Source organism: Nicotiana tabacum, chromosome 23 (assembly GCF_000715075.1).
Source record: "Nicotiana tabacum cultivar K326 chromosome 23, ASM71507v2, whole genome shotgun sequence".
Taxonomy (NCBI): domain Eukaryota; kingdom Viridiplantae; phylum Streptophyta; class Magnoliopsida; order Solanales; family Solanaceae; genus Nicotiana; species Nicotiana tabacum.
Window position 1 is genome coordinate 42,930,336 of NC_134102.1, and position 26,043 is coordinate 42,956,378.

Consider the following 26,043-nt stretch of genomic DNA (forward strand, 5'->3'; position numbering starts at 1 on the left):
ACCGAAAAAATCGATCGAACCGAAAATATTTTTATTTCGGTTATTCGATTTTTTCGGTCTCGGTTTAAAATTTTAAAATTTCAATTTTTCGGTTCGTTTTCGGTTATTAGTTTATTTGGTTCGGTTAACCGAAAAACCGAATTATTAGCAAACCAACAAATTTTAGGTTGGTTTCAGTCTAATTTATCAAAATTTTGAAACAAAACTAACAAATTCGTCAGTCCAATTATTACATAGAGAGAGCCCAACATAATAATATTCAAACCGAACCGAAATTAGAAAACCGAATTGAACCGAACTTATTTCAGTTCGGTTTCGATTACTACTTTTACAAAACCAAAAACCAAATAACTGAACCGAATTTCTTAAAATCGAACCGAACCGACCGAACACCCACCCTTACACATTGCACTTTGCTAATTCGGACAAAAAGGACTGTAGAAGGCATTTATGTTTGGTAGTAGTGTTATTGTTACAGTACCAGAAGCTTGCAGGAGGGTTTTAACAGATGATGAAGCCTTTAAGCCTGGGTGGCCAACTTCCACCATGAAACTAATTGGGGAAAAATCATTTATCGGTATCCCATATGAGGAGCATAAACATTTAAGGAAACTCATAGCTGCATAAGTGAACGGGCACGAGGCATCATCGATGTACATAAAATACATTGAAGAAAATGTAAGATCAGCACTGGAGAAATGTGCATCCATGGGACAGATAGAGTTCTTAACAGAACTGAGAAAGCTTACATTTCAGATTATAATGTACATTTTTCTAAGCTCTGAAAGTGAACAAGTCATGGAGGCTTTGGAAAGGGAATATGCAACTCTAAATTATGGTGTTAGAGCTATGGCTATCAATTTTCCTGAATATGCTTATCATTAAGCACTTAAGTTAATGTTCATAGTACCTCTTATCATATTGTTTATATCTTTGACATTTCATTTCATTTTCTTGTGTAGGCATATAAATTTTATTGGAATTAAATCAGTAAAATAATTTGGACTATATTTTAAAATTCAAGATATATTAGTTCAAATAAATTTATTGGGCTAATATAATTGGATTAGTTATATAAGTCCAACATATATGGATTAAATAAATAAATCTTAATTCATTGGGCTAGCCCAGTTAATTGGGCTAAAGTGATGAGCTCACTTAATTAAGCCCAAGATATCATCTTCCTAGAGGCCCAGCTTGGTGTCACATGTCAAATGACGTGGCACGTCAAGTCAAACGGAAGAGCCAACGGATCATGCCACGTGTCAAAATGACAAGGTATGCCAAGTCACATTAAAAGGCCAATGAAACTGTGCCATATGTGCAAGTGACTGTTTTGGCCAATTAAATGCAGCATTGTCACTCTTCAATCTGATTGGTCGGAAAGAGTTTGTTCTTATCATAACTCTTCCCTCCCACAACTATAAATAGGGGTCTTCATAATCCAAAAAAGGGACCAGAAGTTATAACAAGAAGCAAGAGGGAGCTCGTGGATCAAACGTTGCGGATTTCTCTAAAAGCTACAAGCATTCAAGTGTTTTAAGGATTAAAAGATCAAGACGAAGCTTCAAGAACAAGCTGCAAGCCCTTGGATTAAAAGTACGTCAAGATCAAGATCAAGCTTTAAGCACTTGGATTAAAATAAAATAAAATTCAAGATTAAGCTCGGAGGCTCTTTTATTTACTGTTGAAAAGAAGAATCATAGGATTCATACAGATTGTAACACTCAATTATTTGAAATAAAATACTACGATTGTTGCAATAATTTTCGGCCTGATTTTATTTTCTCGACGTAATTTATTGTTTACAAATTCTGGCACACCCAGTGGGACAATCTCTACCTCCCATCTCAACTTTTCAATTATCAAAGTTCAAGAACATTGAAATGGCTTCAAAGAAAATCAACTCGAGTTCAACTTCCACCAAGGCTGCTAATTTCAGGTTCTATGCTGATGTAGAAAGCATCCTCGATGTTACCTTTGGAAGCTTTGGACCAGTTACGAGGAGTAAAGCAAGCTCGTTAGGACAACAAGCACCCCAAGTGTCGTCCGCATCAACCCCTATTTTCGCATCTTCATCCTCAAAAGGAGCAAGATCTTCCACAAACATACCCGAAGGAGGAAGCGATGTTGCTGAAAAGATCAAGAAAACTATTGCTCTGCTTGACCTCTCCGGATCCAAGAACTCGGTTGTGAAGGAAGATGATGATGCTTCAAGTGATGGATCCTCCCCACTTACACCACATAGCGTGAGCCAATCAAGGATCAATCTATATGAAAATCCATGCTACTCTCCATCGTCCACGACAATCATGTAAGCCATGGTGACAAACACTTCATCTGTGAAGGAGCACTTGGCAAATTTGACGGAAGCAATCGCTGGCTTGACCAAGTGCATGCAAAATCAAGATGCTAGAATCGACAAGCTAACAGATAGGGTGGGAATCTTGATGGAAGAAGAATCCACCCATGCACCTGGCAAACTCCCAGAAGTTCAAGAGATTGATCCTCCCCCCACGACAAGTTGCATCCACTAAGAAAATTTCAGTCTCTTCGGAAGGGATGATTCCAATCAATCAACTAAAGGAGTTCATTGAAGGGACTATAAAAAACAAATATGAAGTCGCTTCCAGGTCCTCCTTTACCTACGCAAAGCCGTACACTTCAAGGATCGATATGTTGAAGATGCCTGCTGGCTATCAACCTCCAAAATTTCAACAGTTTGATGGCAAAGTCAATCTAAAGCAACATATGGCACACTTTGTTGAGACATGCAACAATGGTGAGACTTATGAAGATTATCTCGTCAAGCAGTTTGTCCGCTCATTAAAAGGAAAATACTTTTGATTGGTGTACGGACCTCGAGGCTGGATCTGTTGATAGCTGGGATCAACTAGAGCAAGAGTTCCTCAATCACTTTTATAGCACGAGACGTATTATGAGTATGATAGAACTTACAAATACTCATCAACGAAAGGGTGAACCAGTTATCGACTTTATCAATCTTTGGAGGAATGCAAGCCTTAACTGCAAAGACAGGCTTAGGGAAACTTCAGGCATAGAGATGTGCATCCAAGGCATGCATTGGGGATTGCGCTACATCTTGCAAGGTATCAAGCCTAGCACATCTGAAGAACTTGCAACTCGTGCCCATGACATGGAATTGAGCATGGCCTCTGCTGGAAATGAAAGGTTGCCCATCTTTAAACCTCGCAAGGGGAACGACAAGCAAGAAGTCAGGAAGTGGGGCAAGTTCGTACCCAAGCCTGAAAGCAAAGAAGCTATGAATGTCAACACATCACCTGTAAAATTCACGATGAAGGTGAGCAAAAAGCAGAGTATGAAATCCATTTCGTTTCAAGATAAGCCAAGTGAAAAGTTGACTCTAAAAGAAATGCAAGAGAACGAGTACCCATTTCTGGATTCCGATGTGCCAGCCATTTTCGAAGAACTCCTCGAGTTAAATCTCATTGAGCTTCCAGAGATGAAGCTACTAAATGAAGCTGGGAAAACAAATGACCCAAATTACTGCAAATACCATCGAATTGTAAGCCACCCTCTGGAGAAGTGCTTTGTCTTCAAGGACAAAGTTATGGACTTGGATCGCGAAAAGAAGATCGTGCTTGAAGATGAGAAAGAAAGCGCAAACCAAGTATCTATCACCTTTGGCTCATTCAGTCCGGATGAATTATGTGGTTTTAAAGAAAGTAAAGATGAAGTATTACTGGAGAACGACAAAGCTGAAGTCAATCAACCTGATGATGATGAAGGTTGGACGTTGGTGACTCATCGTAGGCACCACAAAAAGAGCCCACGAAAAATATTAGTAGAACAACCAACAAGGAAAATGATGGTAAAACAACCAAGGAGATGGAATCCGGTTAAGCACCTAAAGAAAGCAAAAGTGGAGATGCACCACTCTCAAAAGCCATGAAATCCAGTGACCTTGGAGGAGTTTTTACCAAGTTGGTTCCACATGAAGATTTCCCATGGGAGTATCGATGACTCTTGTTGTCATACTGACGAAGGGAAAGAAAAGAGTGATGACCTACCGTTGGCACCATCTCCAGAAAAGCTCATCGAGTCTATCCATCAAGAAGTTAACACGTGCGAGAAAAAAGTTACGTTCACAAATGACGACCTTCTACTAGGTGACACTCTTCATAACTGCTTGTTGTACCTGGTTGGCTATATGCGTGATTAAAGGGTAAATTAAATTTTGGTTGATGGAGGATCCTCAGTGAACATCTTGCCAATTCGCAATGTGAAAGAACTTGGTATTCCCATGAACGAACTCTCTGAAAATCGTGTGATGATCCAAGGATTCAACCAAGGGGGGCAAAGAGCCATAGGTGCAATCAGGTTGGGAATCACCATTGAAGATATGCAATCAAGTGCATGGATGCATGTGATCAATGAAAAGACTTCATACAATGTCTTGCTCGGAAGGCCTTGGATACATGAGAATAAAGTGGTTCCATCTACCTACCATCAATATTTGAAGTACTACGAGGGTGAAGTCGAGAAGAAGATAGTTGCTGATGATGAGCCATTCACCGAGGCTGAGTCACACTTCGCCGATGCAAAGTTCTACTTGAAGAATAGCATTGTGAAGGAGCTAAAAGCTGATGATGGCATGAAAAGCAAGAATGACGAGTCCACAATTAAAAGAGCTGAGGTGATTGTTGGTAGAGCCAAAGTTGTTACTGAGGAGGTACAACCCAACGCGAATAAGTCTCATAGAGGGGATATTGTGTCTTATGGAAAGAAAGTAAGTCATGTACTCCAATATGTCCCTAAAAGAAAGAAAAAAAGATGAAGGCGAATCATCTAATCTCCAAACTAACATGCTAAAAGAGTTAACTCTTCCGGTAAAATGAATTGATGCAGTAAAGTTGTCCTCAAAGCCCTTGCAGGGTTTGTAGCCCAAAATCGTTTGCAGAATGTGGCACTCCCTACGAAGCGAACAGATGAAGGTTTTGATCCTAATACTTACAGGCTATTTGCAAAAGCTGGATACAATCCCAATAAGCCGTGAAAGTTAGGGAAGCTCCCATCAGAAGATGCGATGAGGCAACCACGTGAAGGTTTGGGATACAAGCAACCGTCACCAGTGCGCATATCCATAAGAAGGGCGAGCAACAATTATATCACTGTAGAAGACGAATCTGTCGCTTCTAACAGGCCTTCAGTCTTTGATCGACTTGGAAAATCAACTGTGAGAACTTTTGTATTTGAGAGATTGGGTCCATTAAAGAAGAGGAATAAGTTCCATAGAAATTATCTAAATACAAAAACAGTCGCTTTGCCCAAAATTCAGAAGATCTCTAAAGATTTTCAAAGTTAAGTTACTTTTAGAATGAAGCAACAAATAAAAGTCATGATTTCGTGTGATGAGGTACTAAAGGTGAAGCCATACACTGTGGTCTACACTAAAGAACGTGATGAAGACGAAGAAAGTGTGGGTTTTTTGTATCATGTTACTGCACAAGGCGAGCATGGTGTTTTTATCTCTAATGGAGGATGACGAGAAATTGGACGATGTTTCACCGTGTTATCACATATCCTTCAATGATGGGGACCCTCAAGAAGATGAAGATGCGAAAGATGCTCCCCCGAAACTTGAAGAAGGGGTGAAGGCAACGATTGATGCCTTAAAAGAAGTTAACCTTGGCACTGATGAAGAACCAAGACCCACCTACCTAAGTGCTTTACTAGAAATTGATGAAGATATTGAGTTACCCAAGGAGTTTAGGGATGTCTTTGCTTGGAGTTACAAAGAAATGCCTGGCTTGGACCCTAAAGTAGTAGTCCATCACCTTGCAGTCAAGAATAGTGCTCGTCCTGTTAAGCAAGCTCAAATGTGCTTTAGGCCAGACTTTGTTCCCATGATAGAAACCGAAGTTAACAAACTCATTGAAGCTGAATTTATTCGGGAAGTTAAATACCCAAAATGGGTTTCAAGTATTGTCCCTGTAAGGAAGAAGAATGGCCAGATTCGAGTATACGTTGACTTCAGGGATCTCAACAATGTGTGTCCCAAAGATGAATTCCTGCTCCCTATTCCAGAGCTGATGATTGATGTTACTACTGGTTACGAGGCAATGTCTTTCATGGACGGTTCGTTGGGCTATAACCAAATTCACATGGCGCCAAAAGATGAAGAGCTTACTGCATTCCGTACCCCCAAGGGCATTTATTGCTACAAGGTAATGCCTTTTGGCTTGAAGAACGCTGGTGCTACTTACCAAAGGGCTATGCAGAATATTTTTGATGATTTTCTCCACAAGAATGTCGAATGCTATATTGACGACTTGGTGGTAAAATCAAGAGAGAAGAGCGACCACTTGAAAGACTTGAGAATGGTATTCGAGTTGCTCCGGAGATACCAACTTAGGATGAATCCATTGAAATGTGCCTTTGGAGTTACTTCTAGAAAGTTTCTTGATTTCATTGTCCGACATAGAGGGATCGAAATTGATCAAGCCAAAGTGGATGCCATTTTGAAAATGCCTGAGCCTCGGGATATTCACGAATTGAAAAGCCTCCAAGGAAAGTTAGCGTACCTTAGGAGATTCATCTCAAACCTAGTTGGGAGGTGCCAACCATTTAGTCATCTTATGAAAAAAGGTGTCCCTTTCAAATGGGACCAAGCGTGTAGCAATGCCTTTGAGAGCATTAAATCCTACTTGGTGAAGCCTCCAGTTTTGGCAGCCCCTATACTTGAAAAGCCGCTAATACTATACATTTCAGCACAAGAAAGGTCTATTGGAGTGCTGTTGGCCCAAGAAAATAGTGAAGGGAAAGAAAACTCCCTTTACTACTCAAGATTAAGCTCGGAGGCTGTTTTATTTACTGTTGAAAAGAAAAATCAGAGGATTCATAGAGATTGTAACATTCAATTATTTGAAATAAAATATTACGATTGTTGCAATATTTTTCGGCATGATTTTATTTTAAGGAAACTCATAGCTGCATAAGTGAATGGGCACGAGGCATCATCGATGTGCATAAAATACATTGAAGAAAATGTAAGATCGGCACTGGAGAAATGGGCATCCATGGGACAGATAGAGTTCTTAACAGAACTGAGAAAGCTTATATTTCAGATTATAATGTACATTTTTCTAAGCTCTGAAAGTGAACAAGTCATGGAGGCTTTGGAAAGGGAATATGCAACTCTAAATTATGGTATTAGAGCTATGGCTATCAATTTTCCTGGATATGCTTATCATAAAGCACTTAAGTTAATGTTCAATAGTACCTCTTATTATATTGTTTATATCTTTGACATTTTATTTTATTTTTTAGTGTAGGCATATAAATTTTATTGAAATTAAATCCGTAAAATAATTTGAACTATATTTTAAAATTCAAAATATATTAGTTCAAATAAATTTATTGGGCTAATATAATTGGATTAGTTTTATAAGTCCAACATATATGGATTAAATAAATAAGTCTTAATTCATTGGGCTAAAGTGATGAGCCCACTTAATTAAGCCCAAGATATTATCTTCCTAGAGGCCCAGTTTGGTGTCACGTGTCAAATGACGTGGCACGCCAAGTCAAATGGAAGAGCCAACAGGATCATACCACGTGTCAAAATGACAAGGTATGTCAAGTCACATTAAAAGGCCAATGAAACTGCGCCACATGTGCAAGTGACTGTTTTGGCCAATTAAATGCAGCATTGTCACTCTTCAATCTGATTGGTCGGAAAGAGTTTGTTCTTATCATAACTCTTCCCTCCCACAACTATAAATAGGGGTCTTCATAATCCAAAAAAGGGACCAGAAGTTATAACAAGAAGCAAGAGGGAGCTCGTGGATCAAACGTTGCGGATTTCTCTAAAAGTTACAAGCATTCAAGTGTTTTAAGGATTAAAAGATCAAGACGAAGCTTCAAGAACAAGCTGCAAGCCCTTGGATTAAAAGTACGTCAAGATCAAGATCAAGCTTCAAGCACTTGGATTAAAATAAAATAAAATTCAAGATTAAGCTCGGAGGCTCTTTTATTTACTGTTGAAAAGAAAAATCAGAGGATTCATAGAGATTGTAACACTCAATTATTTGAAATAAAATATTACGATTGTTGCAATATTTTTCGGCCTGATTTATTTTAAAGAAACTCATAGCTGCATAAGTGAATGGGCACGAGGCATCATCGATGTGCATAAAATACATTGAAGAAAATGTAAGATCAGCACCGGAGAAATGAGCATCCATGGGACAGATAGAGTTCTTAACAAAACTGAGAAAGCTTACATTTCAGATTATAATGTACATTTGTCTAAGCTCTGAAAGTGAACAAGTCATGGAAGCTTTGGAAAGGGAATATGCAACTCTAAATTATGGTGTTAGAGCTATGGCTATCAATTTTCCTGGATATGCTTATCATAAAGCACTTAAGTAGTTAAGTTAATGTTCAAAGTACCTCTTATCATATTGTTTATTTCTTTGACATTTCATTTCATTTTCTAGAAAGAATTTAAATTCTATGCACTAACAATGTAGAAAATATTTACACTATCATGTCACTTATAAGGTACTTACAGGTAAATCTTTATAATAAGGATCAATTAGTAACATGTTAAAAGTAGTAATTAACCTACTATCACATGTTATACTAAATGGCTAGCGTAAAGTGTTGAAATGTGAACAATATAAACTTATTGTTGCGGCCAAACGCACACGCAAGTATACGCGATCGTCAAGTAATAAAGTGACTAAAAGTCGGACTTCGAACCCACGAGGACTTGTGATTAACTATTAACTAAATTAGAATATCCTAATTATCTGAACAAGGATTAAACCCAAAAGTAGTGCTAAAGTAATTAAACTAAAAAGAAAATAACTAATGAACTTTAAACAGAGGAAGAGCAGATTTTTATATTATCAATGTGATGAAAACGATCTAGGGTTATGGGCTATCTAACATTCTTATTGTATTCTTTAATTGAATTGACTAACTAATTTATCTACTTTATTGGTTAACAGAGTTAATATTGCTCATAAAAATATGTCGAGTTCTTACTCACCTATTCAAACTAACCTAACGCCTATATGTCTATGGAATTAGAACTAACAAGAACGCATTTATAATTCCTGTAAATCAACCAAGCAAGGCAATCAGGTATATGTCTATCCTAACCGTGAATCCGTTCCCCGATGCCAGGTTCAAGAACTTGCTCTACTCAATCCTATGTGCAATCTAGAATTTTCACTTTCGAGTTCAATTCTAGATTCGTAGATAGTATTCAATTGGTGATCAAGCAATCAAATAATTAAGTGCAGGATTGAATAAATAAACTAATACAATAAACTAAGAAATTAAAATCAATATTCGAATAACAATAGTCATGAAAGAACCACAACCCTAGAACGTAAAAATTTAGCTCCACATAGATATGGTAGCAAAACAACAAATTATACAAAGAAACATAAAAATTACTAAGTTTGGTGGAAGAAAAGATGAAACCTGACCTCCACGGCGGCTATGTGCTCTCCCTTGGTCAAAAGTTACTATAAAAAATGTTCTTCCATCAAAATAGGTTTAGGTTGACTTTTCTATGAGTTGGGGGCGTCTTGGGGTCGAAATAACCGAGTCCCGGTCGAAATAGGACATGTTCCCGTTTTGAGCGTCCAGGGCAGCGTGGGGCGCTGGCCCTGGCGCTCAACTTTCCAACTTTCTGTTTTGTGACGCTGTCGGTGGCCCTCAAATGTGCACTTTTGTCTTTTCTTCCCATTTTCGCTCCAATTCGCGCACTTTCATCCCAAATCGCATCTGAATAATTCCTACATATAGAAATATCACAAATTAGCACAAATCATTATATTATGCATCCGAAATCTACGAGACATGAGCATAATGCGAGGCAATATGCATCAAAATAAGCATACATTAAGTCGAATATCAATACCCCACACTTAAGCGTTGCTCGTCCTCGAGTCAACCAACAAACTACTCTATCTTTGAGCACTCTATACCAATGATCATGGTTGATAGCAACAATTAAACTCCATCATATGCAATCACATATACTTCCCTTTACTTATGTCATTTTTTAAAAATATTCAAACAAAGACAACATGCTCACAACAATCCTAGCCTCAAAAATCAACTCAATGTCCCAATGCACTTGTGGCTTGCACACCCAATATCCTAGAGAAGTCTAATAATGTTACATATCCCTAGTGAAACCATGTGCCCTCACAACAAAAGGGAAGAGAGTAAGTTAAATCCACACATCTGAATCTCATTATCAAATATAGTTTAAGGACTCACTTATATATAAAAAGAAATCTCTCACTCTCACAAAGAAGTCATATGCATGCAATTGGATATTGGTACCATATGCTTGCCCTTAATGTAAATCTCTCATAATGTAGGATCGCTCGATCTAAAATCAATAAGGACTTTTTTGTGGTTGTAATGTGGGCTAAGGGACGGGTAGGATATATTTAGGAATAGTGGTTCACCCTCCTAAGCACTTTAACACATCACCAAATAACTTAAGAGCAAATTCTTCAATCCACTTCAATTTCACAAACAATATTACCCCAAAAAATATACCCTTTTTTCTTTAAGCACTATCGTTCTTTACACTCCACTAGCAAAAACAGGATATTTATTCATCTACATTTTTTTTTCTCAGATTTGTTTCTCTTTTTTTTTCCAAATTTTTCTTCTTCTTTTTTCCTTTTTCAATTTTCAATAGTGGTGTATTATTTTACAAAATAAGCGCACCCTTTTTTCTTTCATTGGTTCCACTCAAAAGTCACCCCACACTTAGTCCCTTATTACTTCGTTTAGCGCTCATTTCACAATTAAATTGATTTAAGAGGTAAAAGGATCAAAACAATGTCAATTAAGAACAAAATGGTATAAGCTTGTAATGTGGGTGCCAAATAAAAGTCTATAGGCTCAAAAGGGTTAACTAGGGATAAATTTTATTTGTGATAAGCACTAAGCTCAAAAAGATCAAACAAGGCCTAAAATCATTTTTCAAACCGAGCATCACCTAACATTTCGCTTCAACTCACATATCGGGCAAGTTCTAGACACAAGTACAATACATAGACTACACAAAAACCTTATCACACATGGCACATGACTCACTAAGGACGGTCCCATTCCGACTCTCAAACAATGCAAGTTTTTACGGAGCCACAAGATATTAAACATTAAGTACAAAGTGAATATAAGTCAAGTAAACGAGCCATAGGCGCCACAAAACATGTTATCCAATTTATAAAGGCATTATGATCAATTTTAAAACATAGGTAAGGTACTACACATGCCAAAGCCTAAATATGCTACTATCAAACAAGTCAAGAGCGCCTAGGAATCTCATATTTCTTCCTCCATTTATTTTCTAAATTCTAATCTACTCTAAAAATTAAAAAACTACTACCCGGTTCAAAATACATCACATGGAAAAGAACCGAGACACAAAGAAAAATTACGGGGGATTATTGCTACCTAAGGAAAAGTAAAAGACATTTTTTATGTGTTTTTCTATTTTTTATTTTTTTTATTTAGACTTTAATCCCGAGAGAAAACTGTTTAGGAGATCCATCGTCGGAAAAATTCCAATTTTGTTTTTCAATTTTTTTTAATTTTTTAATTAATCACATAAAATACTACACTACTCTAAAAAAAACAAAAATACTAAAATGAAAAAAAATAAGAAATTAACATACTAATATAATACTTCTAATGAACTTAAGGAATTCTTTCACCCCACACTTAAAAGAGTGCAGTGTCCCCAATGCACAAATAAAAGGGGAAAAAAATAACGAAGGTGGACAAGAAACTCTATGAAAGGCCAAAGGTCGAAGCACTAGCAGCTCACGGGGTACTCAAACTTCTCTCAAGAATGGTCTTTTGTGCGGGTACCTCATACTAGTTCTAACCATCTGGCTCGCTTTTGCACGCTTCCAATGACTTTTCTTCCTATGCTCGTAATCCTACAAAACAAAACAACACTACAAAAATAATAAAATAAACAAAAATAAATAAAGCAGTAGAGCTGAGTTACCTCCCAACAAGCGCCTAATTTAACGTCGCGGCACGACGTGAACCACTTTTTGCCTCCACCTCGAATTTATGAATTGAGCCCCTAACATGGCATCCAGTTTGCGGCTATACTCCAGTGGTAAGGCTACAAAGATAACCAGGCCAAATAATAAAATTTTTACTCTACACCTCTCGGCCTTTAGATGAGGAATATAATTTTTGCTTTTTGGCACGACAAATTCAAGAATATAGGCACTCTCATCCTCACTCTTTGACTCCCCCATTGGCTCAGATAGCTTGATTACTATCTTACTATCTAAACACAATGTTAGAAAAATGATTGGAATGAGGACCAATACGCCATAACTCTAGAATTTTATTACTTTTTACATCCTCATATTTACATACAAAAGAGTCTTCAAATATAACATTATCTGCTTCCTCACATGGCTCTAGTGTACTTTTCTTAACATGGGCATCATCAACAAAAATATGCTCGAATGATTGGCTCTCCACTTTTAGCTCCTCAATTTGGCGTATAAGCTCATTTTCAGCTTTACACAACTCATTACTATTTTGTTGGGCGTTAGACGCATCAACCTTTGTATTCAATTGAGCCTCTAAGTCGTGAATAGTAGTGCCAAATTTATCGATCTCTTGTCCCAATTCAGCTTTTCCTTCTATAAAGTATCTCATCTTATTTGTAATTTCCTCAAGTTGAGCCTCATATATTTCTAATCTTTCGGATTGTTCCACCAACGAATATGCTCAAAATCTCTACTTTTTCAAAATTGTCTTCTTGCTGGAACTCGCTCTCTTCATTCAATTCTTCCATATTGACCTTCATTTTTGTGATTGTTGCCCTCATTCTTTTCATATCTTTTTGTAGTTCATCTTGCTGCTTTGCTACTTGCCTCAATATATCCCTAATATATGCATCACGATCCATATCTTGCACTTCATTGCCCTATCAAACTCACAAATACTGTTAAAAAGATCATAATATGGGCTCAGAGAAAGATAAAAAGAATTAGGACAATTATCCCAATGACCACCTTGATCACCACATATATTATAAATATTACACTCACAGGATTGAGATTGTGCGCACAACTCGCTCCCGGGAAAATTCTGACAATATTTTCATCAGAGGGGTCCTCCACAATATGGACAAGGATCATCAAAATAAGAATAACCATCATTCGAACGATTTTTATTCCAAGATGCCATGCTAAAATAAAAAAAAAATACTAAACTAAAACAAAAAAAAAACATGAACAGATAAAATAAATAAATAAATATCTAATCTAGAAAAATAGCTAATTTCTAAGTCCCCGGCGACGGCGCCAAAAACTTGTTGCGGCCAAACGCAACACGCGAGTATACGTCAAGTAATAAAGTGACTAAAAGTCGGACGTCGAACACACGAGGACTTGTGATTAACTATTAACTAAATTAGATTATCCTAATTATCTGAACAAGGATTAAACCCAAAAGTAATGCTAAAGTAATTAAACTAAAAAGAAAATAACTAATGAACTTTAAGCAGAGGAACAGCAGATTTTTATATTATCAATGTGATGAAAACGATCTAGGGTAGGGTTATGAGCTATCTAACATTCCTATTGTATTCTTCAATTGAATTGACTAACTAATGTATCTAGTTTATTGGTTAACATGGTTAATATTGCTCATAAGAATCTTACTCGCCTATTCAAACTAACCTAACGCCTATATGTCTATGGAATTAGAACTAACAAGAACGCGTTTATAATTCTTGTAAATCAACCAAGCAAGGCAATAAGGTATATGTCTATCCTAACCGCGAATCCGTTCCTCAATGCCCAGGTTTAAGAACTTGCTCTACTCAATCTTATGTGCAATCTAGAATTTCCACTTTCGAGTTCAATTCTAGATTCGTAGATAGTATTCAATTGGTGATCAAACAATCAAATAATTAAGTGCATGATTGAATAAATAAACTAATACAATAAACTAAGAAATTAAAATCAATATTCGAATAACAATAGTCATGAAAGAACCACCCTAGAACGTGAAATTTAGCTCCACATAGACATGATAGCAAAAAAATAAATCATACAAATAAACATAAAAATTACTAAGTTTGGTGAGAGAAAAGATGAAACCCGGCCTCCACGATGGCTCTGTGCTCTCCCTTGGTCAAAAGTTACTATCAAAAGCGTTCTTCCATCAAAATAAGTTTAGGTTGGCTTTTATATGAGTTGGGGGCGTCTTGGGGTCGAAATAACCGAGTCCCGATCGAAATAGGACAGGTTCCCATTTTAAGCGTCCATGGCAGCGAGGGGCGCTGGCCCTGGCGCTCAACTTTCCAACTTTCTATTTTGTGCGCCACGGACAGCGCCCCACGCTAGGGCTGCTTATCGGGCGGATTGGGCAGTTAATTACTCTTAACGGTTTGGCTTGACGATTATCGGCTTTTAAATATATTAATCTGCTAGTCACCCGATAAGATATCAGGCGGATTGGTATCGGTTTAGCTCTTATCGGGCGGTTTATCGGCCTAATTCAATCTATATTGCGTGCATTAATTGTTTGTTGACCGCCTAGCATACAAATTCAGAATAGAAAATTATACATTGAGTCCAAACATACATGTCTGTTAACGCCTACATAAGAATGATGTAGTGAGTCATGTGTTGTAGAGTGAAAAAAAATGTGGCACAACACTGCTGTTCTTCTATTAAACATAGACAACAGGCATTAGTTTAAAAAAATCAAAGCAGAGGTGAACCGTAGACAGCAACTTAAACAATCTTGTTGTAGGGTGGGAGAATAAGCTAAGCTAAGCCAAACCTGGGATCTTCTGATGCATAGTACGTAAGAGTTCTGATTATTTAGGAATTAGGCATTAGAACTTAGAGATAGAGCACTGGAAGAAGTGGAAGGGTTTTTGATATTTAATATATATATATATTCTTAACGGGTTAACGGATTATCCGTTAAGAAAATTGAATAATCCGCCCTCAAACCGATAAGCCGTTAATAAAAAAATTTCAATCTGTTCCCCGTCCGTTAAACCGTTAACCCGATACCAATAAGCCATTAAGCTTCGGTTTCGGTTCGGTTTTGAACGCCCCTACCCCACGCTGCCAGTAGCCCTCAAATGTGCACTTCTGCCTTTTCTTCCCATTTTCGCTGCAATTCGCGCACTTTCGTCCCAAATCGCATCTGAATGATTCCTACACATAGAAATCTCACAAATTAGCATAAATCATTATATTATACATCCGAAATCTACGAGACATGAGCATAATGCGAGAAAATATACACCAAAATAAGCATACATTAAGTCGAATATCACTTATTTTCATGTGTTTACATTAGTTCATGAACTAGAATATTAATTTAGTACATGTTTTAGAGTATGAACACATTGATGTACTTTGGAAGATATAATGTCTAGTAGTATCATCCATGTACCTTAAAAGATGTGAGATGTGGACTTAGTTATTATGTTTACATGTAGTGTAGGCTAGATAGGCTAGATACATAAAAGATTTCTCCTATAAATAGCCATATATTCCTAGCCATTGGGAGCAAGTCAAGTTAAATAGAAATCATCATTTCCTCCACTTTCTTCTTTGTGGGTTTTGAGCATTCATTTATGTTGTCTTGCTCTCCCAAATTTTCTAACATTGTGATATCAGAGCCGGTGTGTTTGAGAGTCAACCAAACTTGAAGAGAAAATGATAAATTGTAATGGAACTCCATTTCAAATTCCTATGCTCACAAAAGAGAACTATGGAAATTGGTGTATCCCCTTGCAAAAGAGAAGAAATTTGAATACTATACTTGTCATAAATTTGATCACTTTTCCGCTTGAATATTATACTTGTCATAATATCCGCTTGTATTATACTTGTCATAAATTTGATCATTTTCCTAGGAATGTAAAAATAATGTGGAGAAAAAAAAAATTATGGAGAGCAAAAATGAAGATGGAGATGGTATTTTAGTTCTCGCTTGCAAAAGAGAAGTGTAGAGAGAAATCAATGGTACCTTGACTCCGGTGCAAGTAGCCATATTTGTGGAAAGAAGAATTTATTTGTGGGAGCTTGAAGAACTAAAAGAATTGAACTTTTAGAGACTCTTCGCGGGTTAAAATCAAAGGAAAAGGTACGATTTTAATTCGCTTGAAAGATGGTAGTCACCAATTAATTTTTAGTGTTTTGTATGTACCGGAGATGAAAAGTAATATTTTATGTTTGGGACAACTTTTGGAGAAAAATAATGATATTCATTTGAAAGATAAAAAGTTATTCCTGAGAGATGAAAATGGGAGATTGTTAGTCAAAGTTCCTATGGCTAATAATAAAATGTTTGTTTTGAAACTTCAATGTGATGTTCCAAGGTGTTTGCTTTCATGTACCAAAGATTCATCTTGGCTTTGACATATGAGATTTGGTCATGTGAATTTTGATAGTCTAAGGTTGATGAAGAAAGAAAGCACGGTGAATGGATTGCCAACTATTGATCATCCTAGCCATATTTGCGAAGGATGTCTCTTTGGAAAGCAAGAAAGAAAAAGCTTTCCTAAAGAGTCTTTGACTAAAGCACTATGCCCATTGGATTTGATTCACATGGATGTGTGCGGACCAATCAAGTCATCTTCACTTGGTAAAAGTAATTTTTTACTTTTCATTGATGATTTTTCTAGAAAAACTTGGGTGTATTTTTTGAAGGTGAAATCGGAGGTGTTTGATACTTTCAAAAAATTCAAAAGCATGATGGAGAAACAAAGTGGCTATCAAGTTAAGTCATTGCGGTCTGATAATAGTGGAGAATTCACTTCAAATGAATTCAAGGTTTTTGTGAAAATAATGGAATTCGTCACTTTTTGACTGTTCCAAGATCACCACAACAAAATGGCATCGTGGAAAGAAAGAAATGGACTATTCTCAACATGGCCCGGAGTATGTTGAAGAGCAAAAATATGCCAAAGGAGTTTTGGGCTGAAGCAGTTGCATATGCAGTGCATTTGTCAAATCAGTGTCACACCAAGAGTAATCGTGACAAAACACCTCAAGAGGCTTGGAGCGGTTTCAAGCCAAAAGTTGGTCATTTGCGAGTTTTTGGGAGCATTGCCTATGCACATATGCCGGATGAGAAGAAGTCCAAGCTTGATGATAAAAGTGAGGTATGTTTTCATTGGTTATGATCAAAGTTCTAAAAGTTATAAATTATATAACCCAAGAAATTGCAAGATCACCATAAGCAGAGATGTTGAGTTTGATGAAGATAATGCTTTTGAATGGAAAACTAAAGAGCAAGACTACTCTTTTAGTCCTTTATTTGATGAAGATGATGATGAAGTTGCGGAGCAGCCTATCACACCACATTCAACACCTCAAGCACAAGTTCAAGAAGAAGATGAGTTAAGTTCAAGTTCTTCAAGTGAAGTGCCTCAGAAAACTAAAAGTCTTCATGAGTAAAATACGAAAGTGGTAAGAAAAGATTTATATGATTTGACTGACTTTTGTTTGTTGATGGATATTGAGCCTTTAACTTATGAAGATGCTTCCCAAAATGTCAAATGGAGAGATATTATGGAAGAAGAAATCAAGGCAATCAAGAAGAATGATACTTGGGAATTAGCCATACTTCCAAAAGGTAAAAGCATCATTGAAATCAAATGGGTGTACAAGTGAAAGAAAAATTCCAAGGGTAAGGTGGAAAGGTACAAACCAAGATTGGTTGCCAAGGGATACAAGCAAAAGGCCGGTATTGACTATGATGAGGTATTTGCACCGGTTGCTCGTTTCAAAACAATTCGTTTTATTATTTCTTTGGCGGCTCAAAATCAATGAAAATTTCATCAAATGGATGTGAAGTCGGCTTTCTTGAATGGTGTTTTGGAGGAAGAGGTTTACATTGATCATTCTTTGGCTACAAGGTTGAAGGACATGAAAATAAAGTTACGGAGCTTGAGCACGTGAAGTCACAAGATAAAATTGCGGATATTTTCACCAAGCCGTTGAAGATTGAGCTCTTTCAAAAGCTAAGGATGGCTCTTGGAGCGATGAAAAAAGTTTAGGGGGGATGTTGAAATGTGAACAATATAAACTTATTTCCATGTGTTTACATTTGTTTGCATAAGTTCATGAACTAGAATATTAATTTAGTACATGTATTAGAGTATGAACACATTGATGTACTTTGAAAAATATAATTTCTAGTAGTATCATCCATGTACCTTGAAAGATGTGAGATGTGGACTTAGTTATTATGTTTACATGAGTGTAGGCTAGATACATGAAAGATTTCTCCTATAAATAGTCATGTATTCCTAGCCATTTAGAGCAAGTCAAGTTGAATAGAAATCATCATTTTCTCCACTTTCTTCTTTGTGAGTTTTGAGTGTTCATTTGTGTTGTCTTGCTCTCCCAAATTTTCTAACATAAAGAATCTTTACATTGTTAATGTACATAACTTAAATCTTTCTGGAAAAAACACGAAAATGTCCTCTTTTCACATTGAAAGCATCCAACATTATGTTTTACTAGAAAATTGAAAGCATATATATTTCAGGCACGTAAAAAGCTTGTGGCTATCTTCCAAACAATCGCGGATGAGAGAAGAGAGAAGGAAGCAAAATGAGCCTACAGAGAAGAAAGAGATATGAATATTCTGTTGGAAGTTGAAGATGAGAATGGTAGAAAACTGAATGATGAGGAAATCTGATGTTCTAATAATGTACCTTAATGCTGGTCATGAATCTTCTGGTCACATCACAATGTGGGTTACTATCGTTCTGCAGAAACACCCCGAGGTCTTTAAAAGAGCTAAGGTAGTCAAGACTTCATCATTTCAAAAAAGTAAATAGTCACCTTAAAGTTTGTTATTTCTCAAGAACATGTTTTGTTCTAAAAATGGGCAGAGCAAGGGGCAATTGTAAAAAGTAGGCCAACTGACCAGAAGGGTGTGACAATAAAAGAAATTAGGCAAATGGACTACCTGTCAAAGGTAACTTTCTGTTTATTATCAACACTATGCGTAGTTTTTTTTTCTCCAGCCAATTCCATGTACCTACCAAAATTCATCCGTAATCTTGAATCTTGAAGGTGATCGATGGAACACTTCGTGTTGTTGCCTTCTCCCTTGTAGTCTTCCGATACATGGTAAGTTACAATCTCGTTCGTCTTACATTTTGCTTCAGTAAAACCACATTGTGGCTGACGGACTGGACTCGCTTGGTTTCCAGGATATACTATTCCAAGAGGACGGAAAGTTTTAGTATGGTTTAGGTTTGTTCACTTGGATCCTGACATCTACAATGACCCAAAGGAGTTTAATCCTTCTAGATGTGATGTAAGTTTAAAAGCCATCTGTTTCACCTCCCTGAACACCCTGTCCACCCCCCACCCCACCCCAACCCTATAACACCAACCACTAATTAGAAAGTATAAACGTTCTTACTTTTCCTATTTGTTACTCTTTTTTGATGGCTCTCTAGGTCGTTTAACGTCATTTTAGGACGAAGAAGATGCCTGAAGAGTGGAGGTGGAGTACGATGGTTCCGTTGTACAAGAACAAGGGATATATCCAAAACTGCAACAACTATAGGGGGATATCAAGTCGTTGAGCCATACGATGAAAGTTTGGGAGAAGGTGATAGAAGGGAGGATGAGAAGGAGTGTGTCCATTTTCGCGAACCAGTTTGGTTTCATGCCGGGGACGATCGACTACTAAAGCCATCCACCTGGTGAGGAAATTGGTGGAGCAGTATAGGGTGATGAAGAAGGCCTTGCATATGTATTCATTGACCTAGAGAAAGCTTATGACAAAGTCCCGAGAGAGGTTCTATGGAGATGTTTGGAGGCTAAGGAAATGTTTGTAGCGTATATTCGAGTGATTCAGGACACATATGATGGAGCTAAGACACGGGTAAGGACAGCAGGAGGAGACTCTGAATACTTCCCAATTGAAATGGGGTTGCATCAGGGATCAGCACTTAGCCCGTTTTTGTTTTCGTTGGCAATGGTCGCATTGACGCGACTCATTCGAGGGGAGGTGCCTTGGTGCATGTTATTTGCAGATGACATAGTTCTGATTGATAAGACACGTGGTGGTGTTAACGAGAGGCTGGAGGTTTGGAGACATACCCTTGAGTCTAAAGGTTTCAAGTTGAGCAGGACCAAGACAAAATAGTTAGAGTGCAAGTTCAGCGGTGTTACTCAGGAAGCAGACGGGGATGTGAGGCTTGATACGCAAGTCATTCCCAAGAGAGAGTTTAAAGTACATGGGGTCTGTGATACAGAGTGATGGGGAGATTTATGAGGATGTCACACATCGTATCGGAGCAGGGTGGATGAAATGGAAGCTCGCTTCCGGTGTCCTGTGCGATGAGAATATGTCGTTAAAACTTAAAGGTAAGTTCTACAAGGTAGTGGTTAGACCGACTATGTTCTATGGGGCAGAGTGCTGGCCAGTTTAGAACTCCCATATCCAGCAGATGAAAGTAGCTAAAATGAGGATGTTGAGATGGATGTGTTGACATACAAGGTTAGATAGAATTGGGAATGAAGTTATTCGGGACAAGGTGGGAGTGGCCCATGTGGAGGAAAAGATGTGAGAGGCGAGGCTGAGATGGTACGGGCATGTTAAAAGGAGAAACACATATGCCCCAGTTAGGAGGTGTGAGAGGTTGGCCTTTGGGGATAAGAGGAAGGGTAGAGGTAGGCCAAAGAAGCCTTGGGGAGAGGTGATCAAACGGGACATGGCACAGCTTGAGCTAACCGAGGACATGACTCTTGATAGGAGGGTGTGGAGGTCAAGAATTAGGGTAAAGGTTTAGAGATAGTTGAGTGTTTCCCTTTGTCTTCCTTAGTTCAATAGTATTAGTGTTAGTATGGTATCCCTTTTATCCTTAGTTTGTTATTACCACATATCTTGTACTGTTATTACTTGCCATCAGTACTCCCTTAGTTTGCTATCACTACATATCTCGCACTGTTATTACTTGCTATCAAAACTTCTTTCATCTTCTCCTTTGCTATCTTGGATTTAGTTTTCTAAATATCTTGTATTGTTATTACTTGCTATCAGTGCTCCTTCCATCCTTTCTTTTAGAAGGGGGTCTACCGAAAACAGTCTCTCTACCCTTCCAGGGTAGGGGTAAGGTTGCGTACATCATACCCTCCCCAGACGTCACTTGTGGGAATACACTGGGTTGTTATTGTTATTTTGTTATCCTTTTATTTGCTTTTTCCTTCCTGATCTTTAGGGTCTTGCACCCAAAGCATGACCTTTCCTTCCTTTTGGAGGGGGAAGCAGATTGTCCCCAGGAAATGATCTTGCCAAGCTAGAAATATCTATCTTTCTTCATTATTTTCTTCTAGATTACGAGTGAGTCAAATTTGCAAAAGCTTTCTTTTTCTCCTTCCTGTCTGCTTTTTGGTACTTCACTTTTTTGGTTGATTACTTAATGCTTATTTCTTGTGTTTTGCAGGCTTGAAAGGCAAACTCCTTGCGTACTTGCCTCATTGCAGGCCTAAAGATAACTGCTTGGGTAGAGTAAGAAGTGTTTCATCAACTGCAAGTGCATCGGCAGAATAGCAGAAGGAACAAGAAAACCAATCTCTCTCTCTCTCTCTCTCTCTCTCTCTCTCTCTCTCTCTCTCAGTATGGAAATTATGATATGGGGAAAGCAATGGCCAAAATTCTTTAGTTGGGAGTAGGTAGAAAATGCAAAAGAAAAAGGGAATCTGGCTGATGTAGAATCTTAAGAGTAGAATCTTAGGATGTACAGTAGCAACTACAACAGGACAGGTGGAATAGGATGAACTTACATTTGAGTTGGGTTGGGTGAAAGAAGGAGAGAGGGGTTGGAGAAAGAGGATCAACGGGGAGTAGTTAGGAAGCCAAGGAGAGGCACGTTCGGGTTTTTGAAACCTACCCTCCGGAACTTTTCCTTCAACTAATTTTTGGAAGTTTCATATCACAGATTCAACATATTCATGTGCTGATAGAGCAAGGTACATGGAGACCGGTAAATAAGAAAAATGGATACAATACTGAAGATCAAAGTAACCCCACTTTGTTACCATTACAAGATTAAAAATAACTATCACCTGTCATGCCCCTATAAAGAATTCACAAAGTTAACCATGAGAAGGTGCTTCGTACCTTGCCAATACCACTGACTTCTGACCACTCATGCAGCCTTCTATCAAGTCTTTTTCCTGCCTGCTTAATCTCAATTCAGAAAATGTTTCATTTTAATGTGGGCATATATAAACCATTAAGGAAGAAAAGAACAGAAGCTAAAGCAGTAAAAAGAACACAGCTGACAATTACAAACTGCTAAACTTCACTTGAAACTTGCTGTGATCAAATTACTGACCATATTACCAGCTGGGGCAGGGAGGTCGATGCTTACTAGTGGAAATATGTAGAACTAATGAAGCACTTTGAGGATGGAGGAATCAGGTTTCGAAGTCAAATGGGGCTACGAGACAAACATGTAGTATACATGCATCATACAATGGGAAGAGAATACTGCTACTTATTGCAATGTCAATGTGTAAAAACTTGGAATCTTGGATAATAAGATATCCTGTCCAAAGTCAAAAGATGTACCCTAGCGATATTTTTTGAAAGACAGGACATCACCAGGCCTGTGGATAGAAACAAACATAAAAATAAAAAAAATTCATACATACTCATTTTTTCCTCAGCAGACATGGCAGTAGCTGGTGTAGTGCTTCACAAGCATGGCTGGTAAGATAACATTCACAGCTTAAAGAAGACACTTCTCCGGGTAATGTTTCAAGTTCATGGTTGGAAAAACCACCTAACCTACACTGCAAAGCCATCACCTCCTTTTGCAACATTGATCACTCCAGATCTGCTGCTATATAGAGCAATAAAAGAAAAACTTGCAACCAACAGTAAATTTAGTACTATAGTAGATAATAAAAACCAAAACAGATAGGAATAATTCAGCTTTTTGCACGCTCAATTCTATTTCACCACATTTTAATACTTCGCATCTGAATGATTTCAACTAGAAGATGTGTTCTACTAGGACATGGGCTCAACTTGGTCGTACTTACTACTCTATTATTTCATCAATCATGAGAAATGCAAGATACTGAAGAATTTCCTGCCTTCTTGGGGTTTGCAACCATGGGGCTTCTTTTTCTAATTATGACTATGATTGGGCCCTACACGCTAGAGTAAACAGGAGGTACTCCTTCCTATTGACAAGCCTAATACAACGGAAATTAATGCATGAGTGAGCTGCAAGTTAGAATGATAGAAATGGCATATCATCAAAGGGTGAGAGCTATAAGCCAATGGCAGGAAACACCATCTGCAAAGTATAATTTACACAGAACAGCTCGAAGTAATTATAATTGCTCTCACCAGCTTGTAGACCCCAAGCCCACGTAGTTGCTAATTTTCGATTTGCAGATTTTTAAAGCATAATCACGCATTTGATAACATTTTTGCCTTCAATTGACAGAAAGTACCCTCTTGGAGCTACATAATTTCTCAATTCAGGAATTAAAAAGCTAGTAAGCTAAGCAAACATCACAACTGTTATTTTTCAACTTTAAATCTGAAACAGAAATTAAAGAGCATAATCTACTTAAAAGCTCTGAAAGATCATTGTTCTTATATGAGACTAAACAATTTACCAATATGTAGAAGAGTATAACGTAGGAAGGCGAAAATCTAACATGTATAAAAGATAAGAGAAGTTTCCTTACATGGAGCTAGAAAATATCTCAGTTCAGGTTAAAAAGCTAGGATGCTAAGCAAACATCATAAGTTGTTATTTGTCAATGATTTCAAGCCTGAAACAGAGACATTCACCAATATGATAAGCAAAAACAAGTTAGATGTTCATCTTCCTACATTGTACTCTTCTAAAGATGGTCCAAACTGCTGAACTTGAGAAAAAAACAAACACAAGCAGTTAAAATCTGCTCCATTGGAGAATTGATAGCAATAGAAGTTAAAAATGCAGCATGGGGGAGATATGTATATAATAAGCCAGAAAGGGGTAAGGTCTGCGTACACACTACCCTCTCCAGACCCCACTTGTGGGATTCCACTGGGTTGTTGTTGTTGTAAGCCAGAAAGGCAATAAAAAAAGAGAAACTTATTGAAGAATTCAACTAATATTGAAAGATACCATAATTTATGCCCAATTCACTTACAAAGTTCCTACAAAGAAACAGTGCGTCTATAAAGTGATTCATCATCACTTTCCTCCTCTTCTGATACATTATCACTGCCTGACATTTCTAACTTCCCACCCATACAAAATGATGGACCGGAACTTTCAGGCACTATATAATCACCATACAATCTCTCTTCAAATCTTTGGTCACTGCAGTTGAGAAACCAAGCCAAAGAACATTTGATTCCCTTGCTTTGCAACCTCTGGTACCTCGGCTTGATTCTTAATTCTAAGCTATAAGTGAAATAGTCCGGAAAGTCCACAAGTTCTTCCATTGGCCTGCCTATATCACTCTTGAAAAAGTAATAGCCATTTTTCATGAGGCCAACTTGTAAAGCAACTAACTGAGGACATTTTATAATCATCTTAGCCACATCATCAGCTGAAAAACCCCGTCCAAGAAGGAACTCTACAGGTTTCAATATAACATGCTGTTGAAGGCTAACAATTTGCGGCATCCTCTCAATTACACGAGCAAACCCATCAGTATCGATCTTAAGCTTCAACTTAAGGAAATACTGTTGTGATGACAGCTTAGCCTTCAAAGGCAAACCAAGAATTTGCGGATATTGTGCAATAACAGAAGGCAGAGCTTCCCTGCTAATTCCAAAACTAAGCAAGCAATTTACATTCACTTTCACTGTCTGTTCAAGATCATATCCAAGTAGATACGCCCGTTTCTCGATCATCCTTGCTAAAATTTTCTTCGGCAAACCCAACGAAAGCAAATAGTCCACAAACGGTTTAATCATGGTCCCAACTCTCATCCCCAATAAATATGGATATTGTGTTACAATTGGCCCTATATCCCTCGGATTAACCCCTATACTGACCAAGTAAGCTACTGAAGTACTCATCGTTCCCTCGAGCTTAAACCCTAACAACTCTGGGTATTTCATTAAAACATATCCAATATCAAGCTTCTCGATATCAAGCCCCCGTAAAAATTTGACAACTGGAACAAGCTCCACTACAACACTAGCATTCAAACATTGTGGATAACTTTTAACAAATTCACCAAGACTTGACCTTTGAATCCCTATTTTTTCTAAATATGTCAAAACAGGGATTACATTTTTCCTCACACTATATCCAACCATTAAGGGATACTCATTAATATCATCAATTGTTAAACCAATATTCTGCAGAAATTCGACACGTTCACGCATGATTTCAACTGTGGATGGCAATTCTTGATCCTCTAATTCATTAGTGACTATGCCTATACTTTTTAAATAGTCAGAAATTATAACTCTTGAGACAAGTTTTTCTTTATTCTTTTGCAATATTCCCCATGTTACTGAAGGCATTTCATACTCGGGGAATTTTTTTGGCGACTGAGTTGAAAAGGGTCTCTGATTTATAGACCTAGGAAGATGAATAAATATTTTTTGAGGTTTTTGGTAGGCTTTTTCAAGAATTATCTTCAAGAATGTATCTTTTCTTCTGAAAATTGAACTCATTATAGAGAATCCTTAATTTTTTGAGTTTAAAACTGTTATAGAAAAAAAAAAAAAAGGATAAATAGAAATGGATGTGGAGGGGATTAAAGATTTACCTTCATTCAAAAACGAAAGAAGCTCACCTCCATAGCTTCAAAGGGAATAGAGGGATTTGGTGTCAAAGACGAGGAGTTAACTTTCTTTATTTTCCCCAATATGTTTCGCGTTAGAAACAATGGTCGCATCAGTAACTGCGTTTTATAAAGGGGACTAGTTACCAAGAGGACTATGCCCCCGGTGGAGAGTCAAATGGGCGGGTTTTGCTAAATTTGGACGAGTCAAGATGGG

General features: G+C 37.6%; 1 protein-coding gene and 1 pseudogene across 10 annotated transcripts; one reads left to right on the plus strand and one right to left on the minus strand.

Annotated features, from left to right (window-relative positions):
- Positions 1-450: 450 nt before the first annotated feature.
- On the plus strand, positions 451-21,618 carry LOC107763751 (ent-kaurenoic acid oxidase 1-like; annotated as a pseudogene).
- On the minus strand, positions 14,951-25,976 carry LOC107763745 (transcription termination factor MTERF4, chloroplastic-like). 10 transcript variants are annotated; one of them, XM_075246213.1, is made up of 5 exons: positions 24,231-25,976; positions 23,778-23,864; positions 22,725-22,865; positions 18,761-22,248; positions 18,431-18,662 (listed from the first exon to the last, which is right to left on the minus strand). In XM_075246213.1, exon 1 carries the CDS (start codon positions 25,714-25,716, stop codon positions 24,238-24,240), a length of 1,479 nt encoding a protein of 492 aa, XP_075102314.1. In that variant the 5' UTR covers positions 25,717-25,976; the 3' UTR covers positions 18,431-18,662; positions 18,761-22,248; positions 22,725-22,865; positions 23,778-23,864; positions 24,231-24,237. The 10 variants fall into 10 exon arrangements, with proteins under 10 accessions (XP_075102305.1, XP_075102312.1, XP_075102310.1 ...); XM_075246212.1 differs by having other exon boundaries at positions 22,725-22,915; XM_075246205.1 differs by having other exon boundaries at positions 22,725-22,939.
- Between the last annotated feature and the right edge of the window lie 67 nt (positions 25,977-26,043).

Coding starts and splice junctions, on each gene's coding strand:
- LOC107763745 (XM_075246204.1), bottom strand. CDS start 25,716: ATGAGTTCAATTTTCAGAAGAAAAGATACATTCTTGAAGATAATTCTT.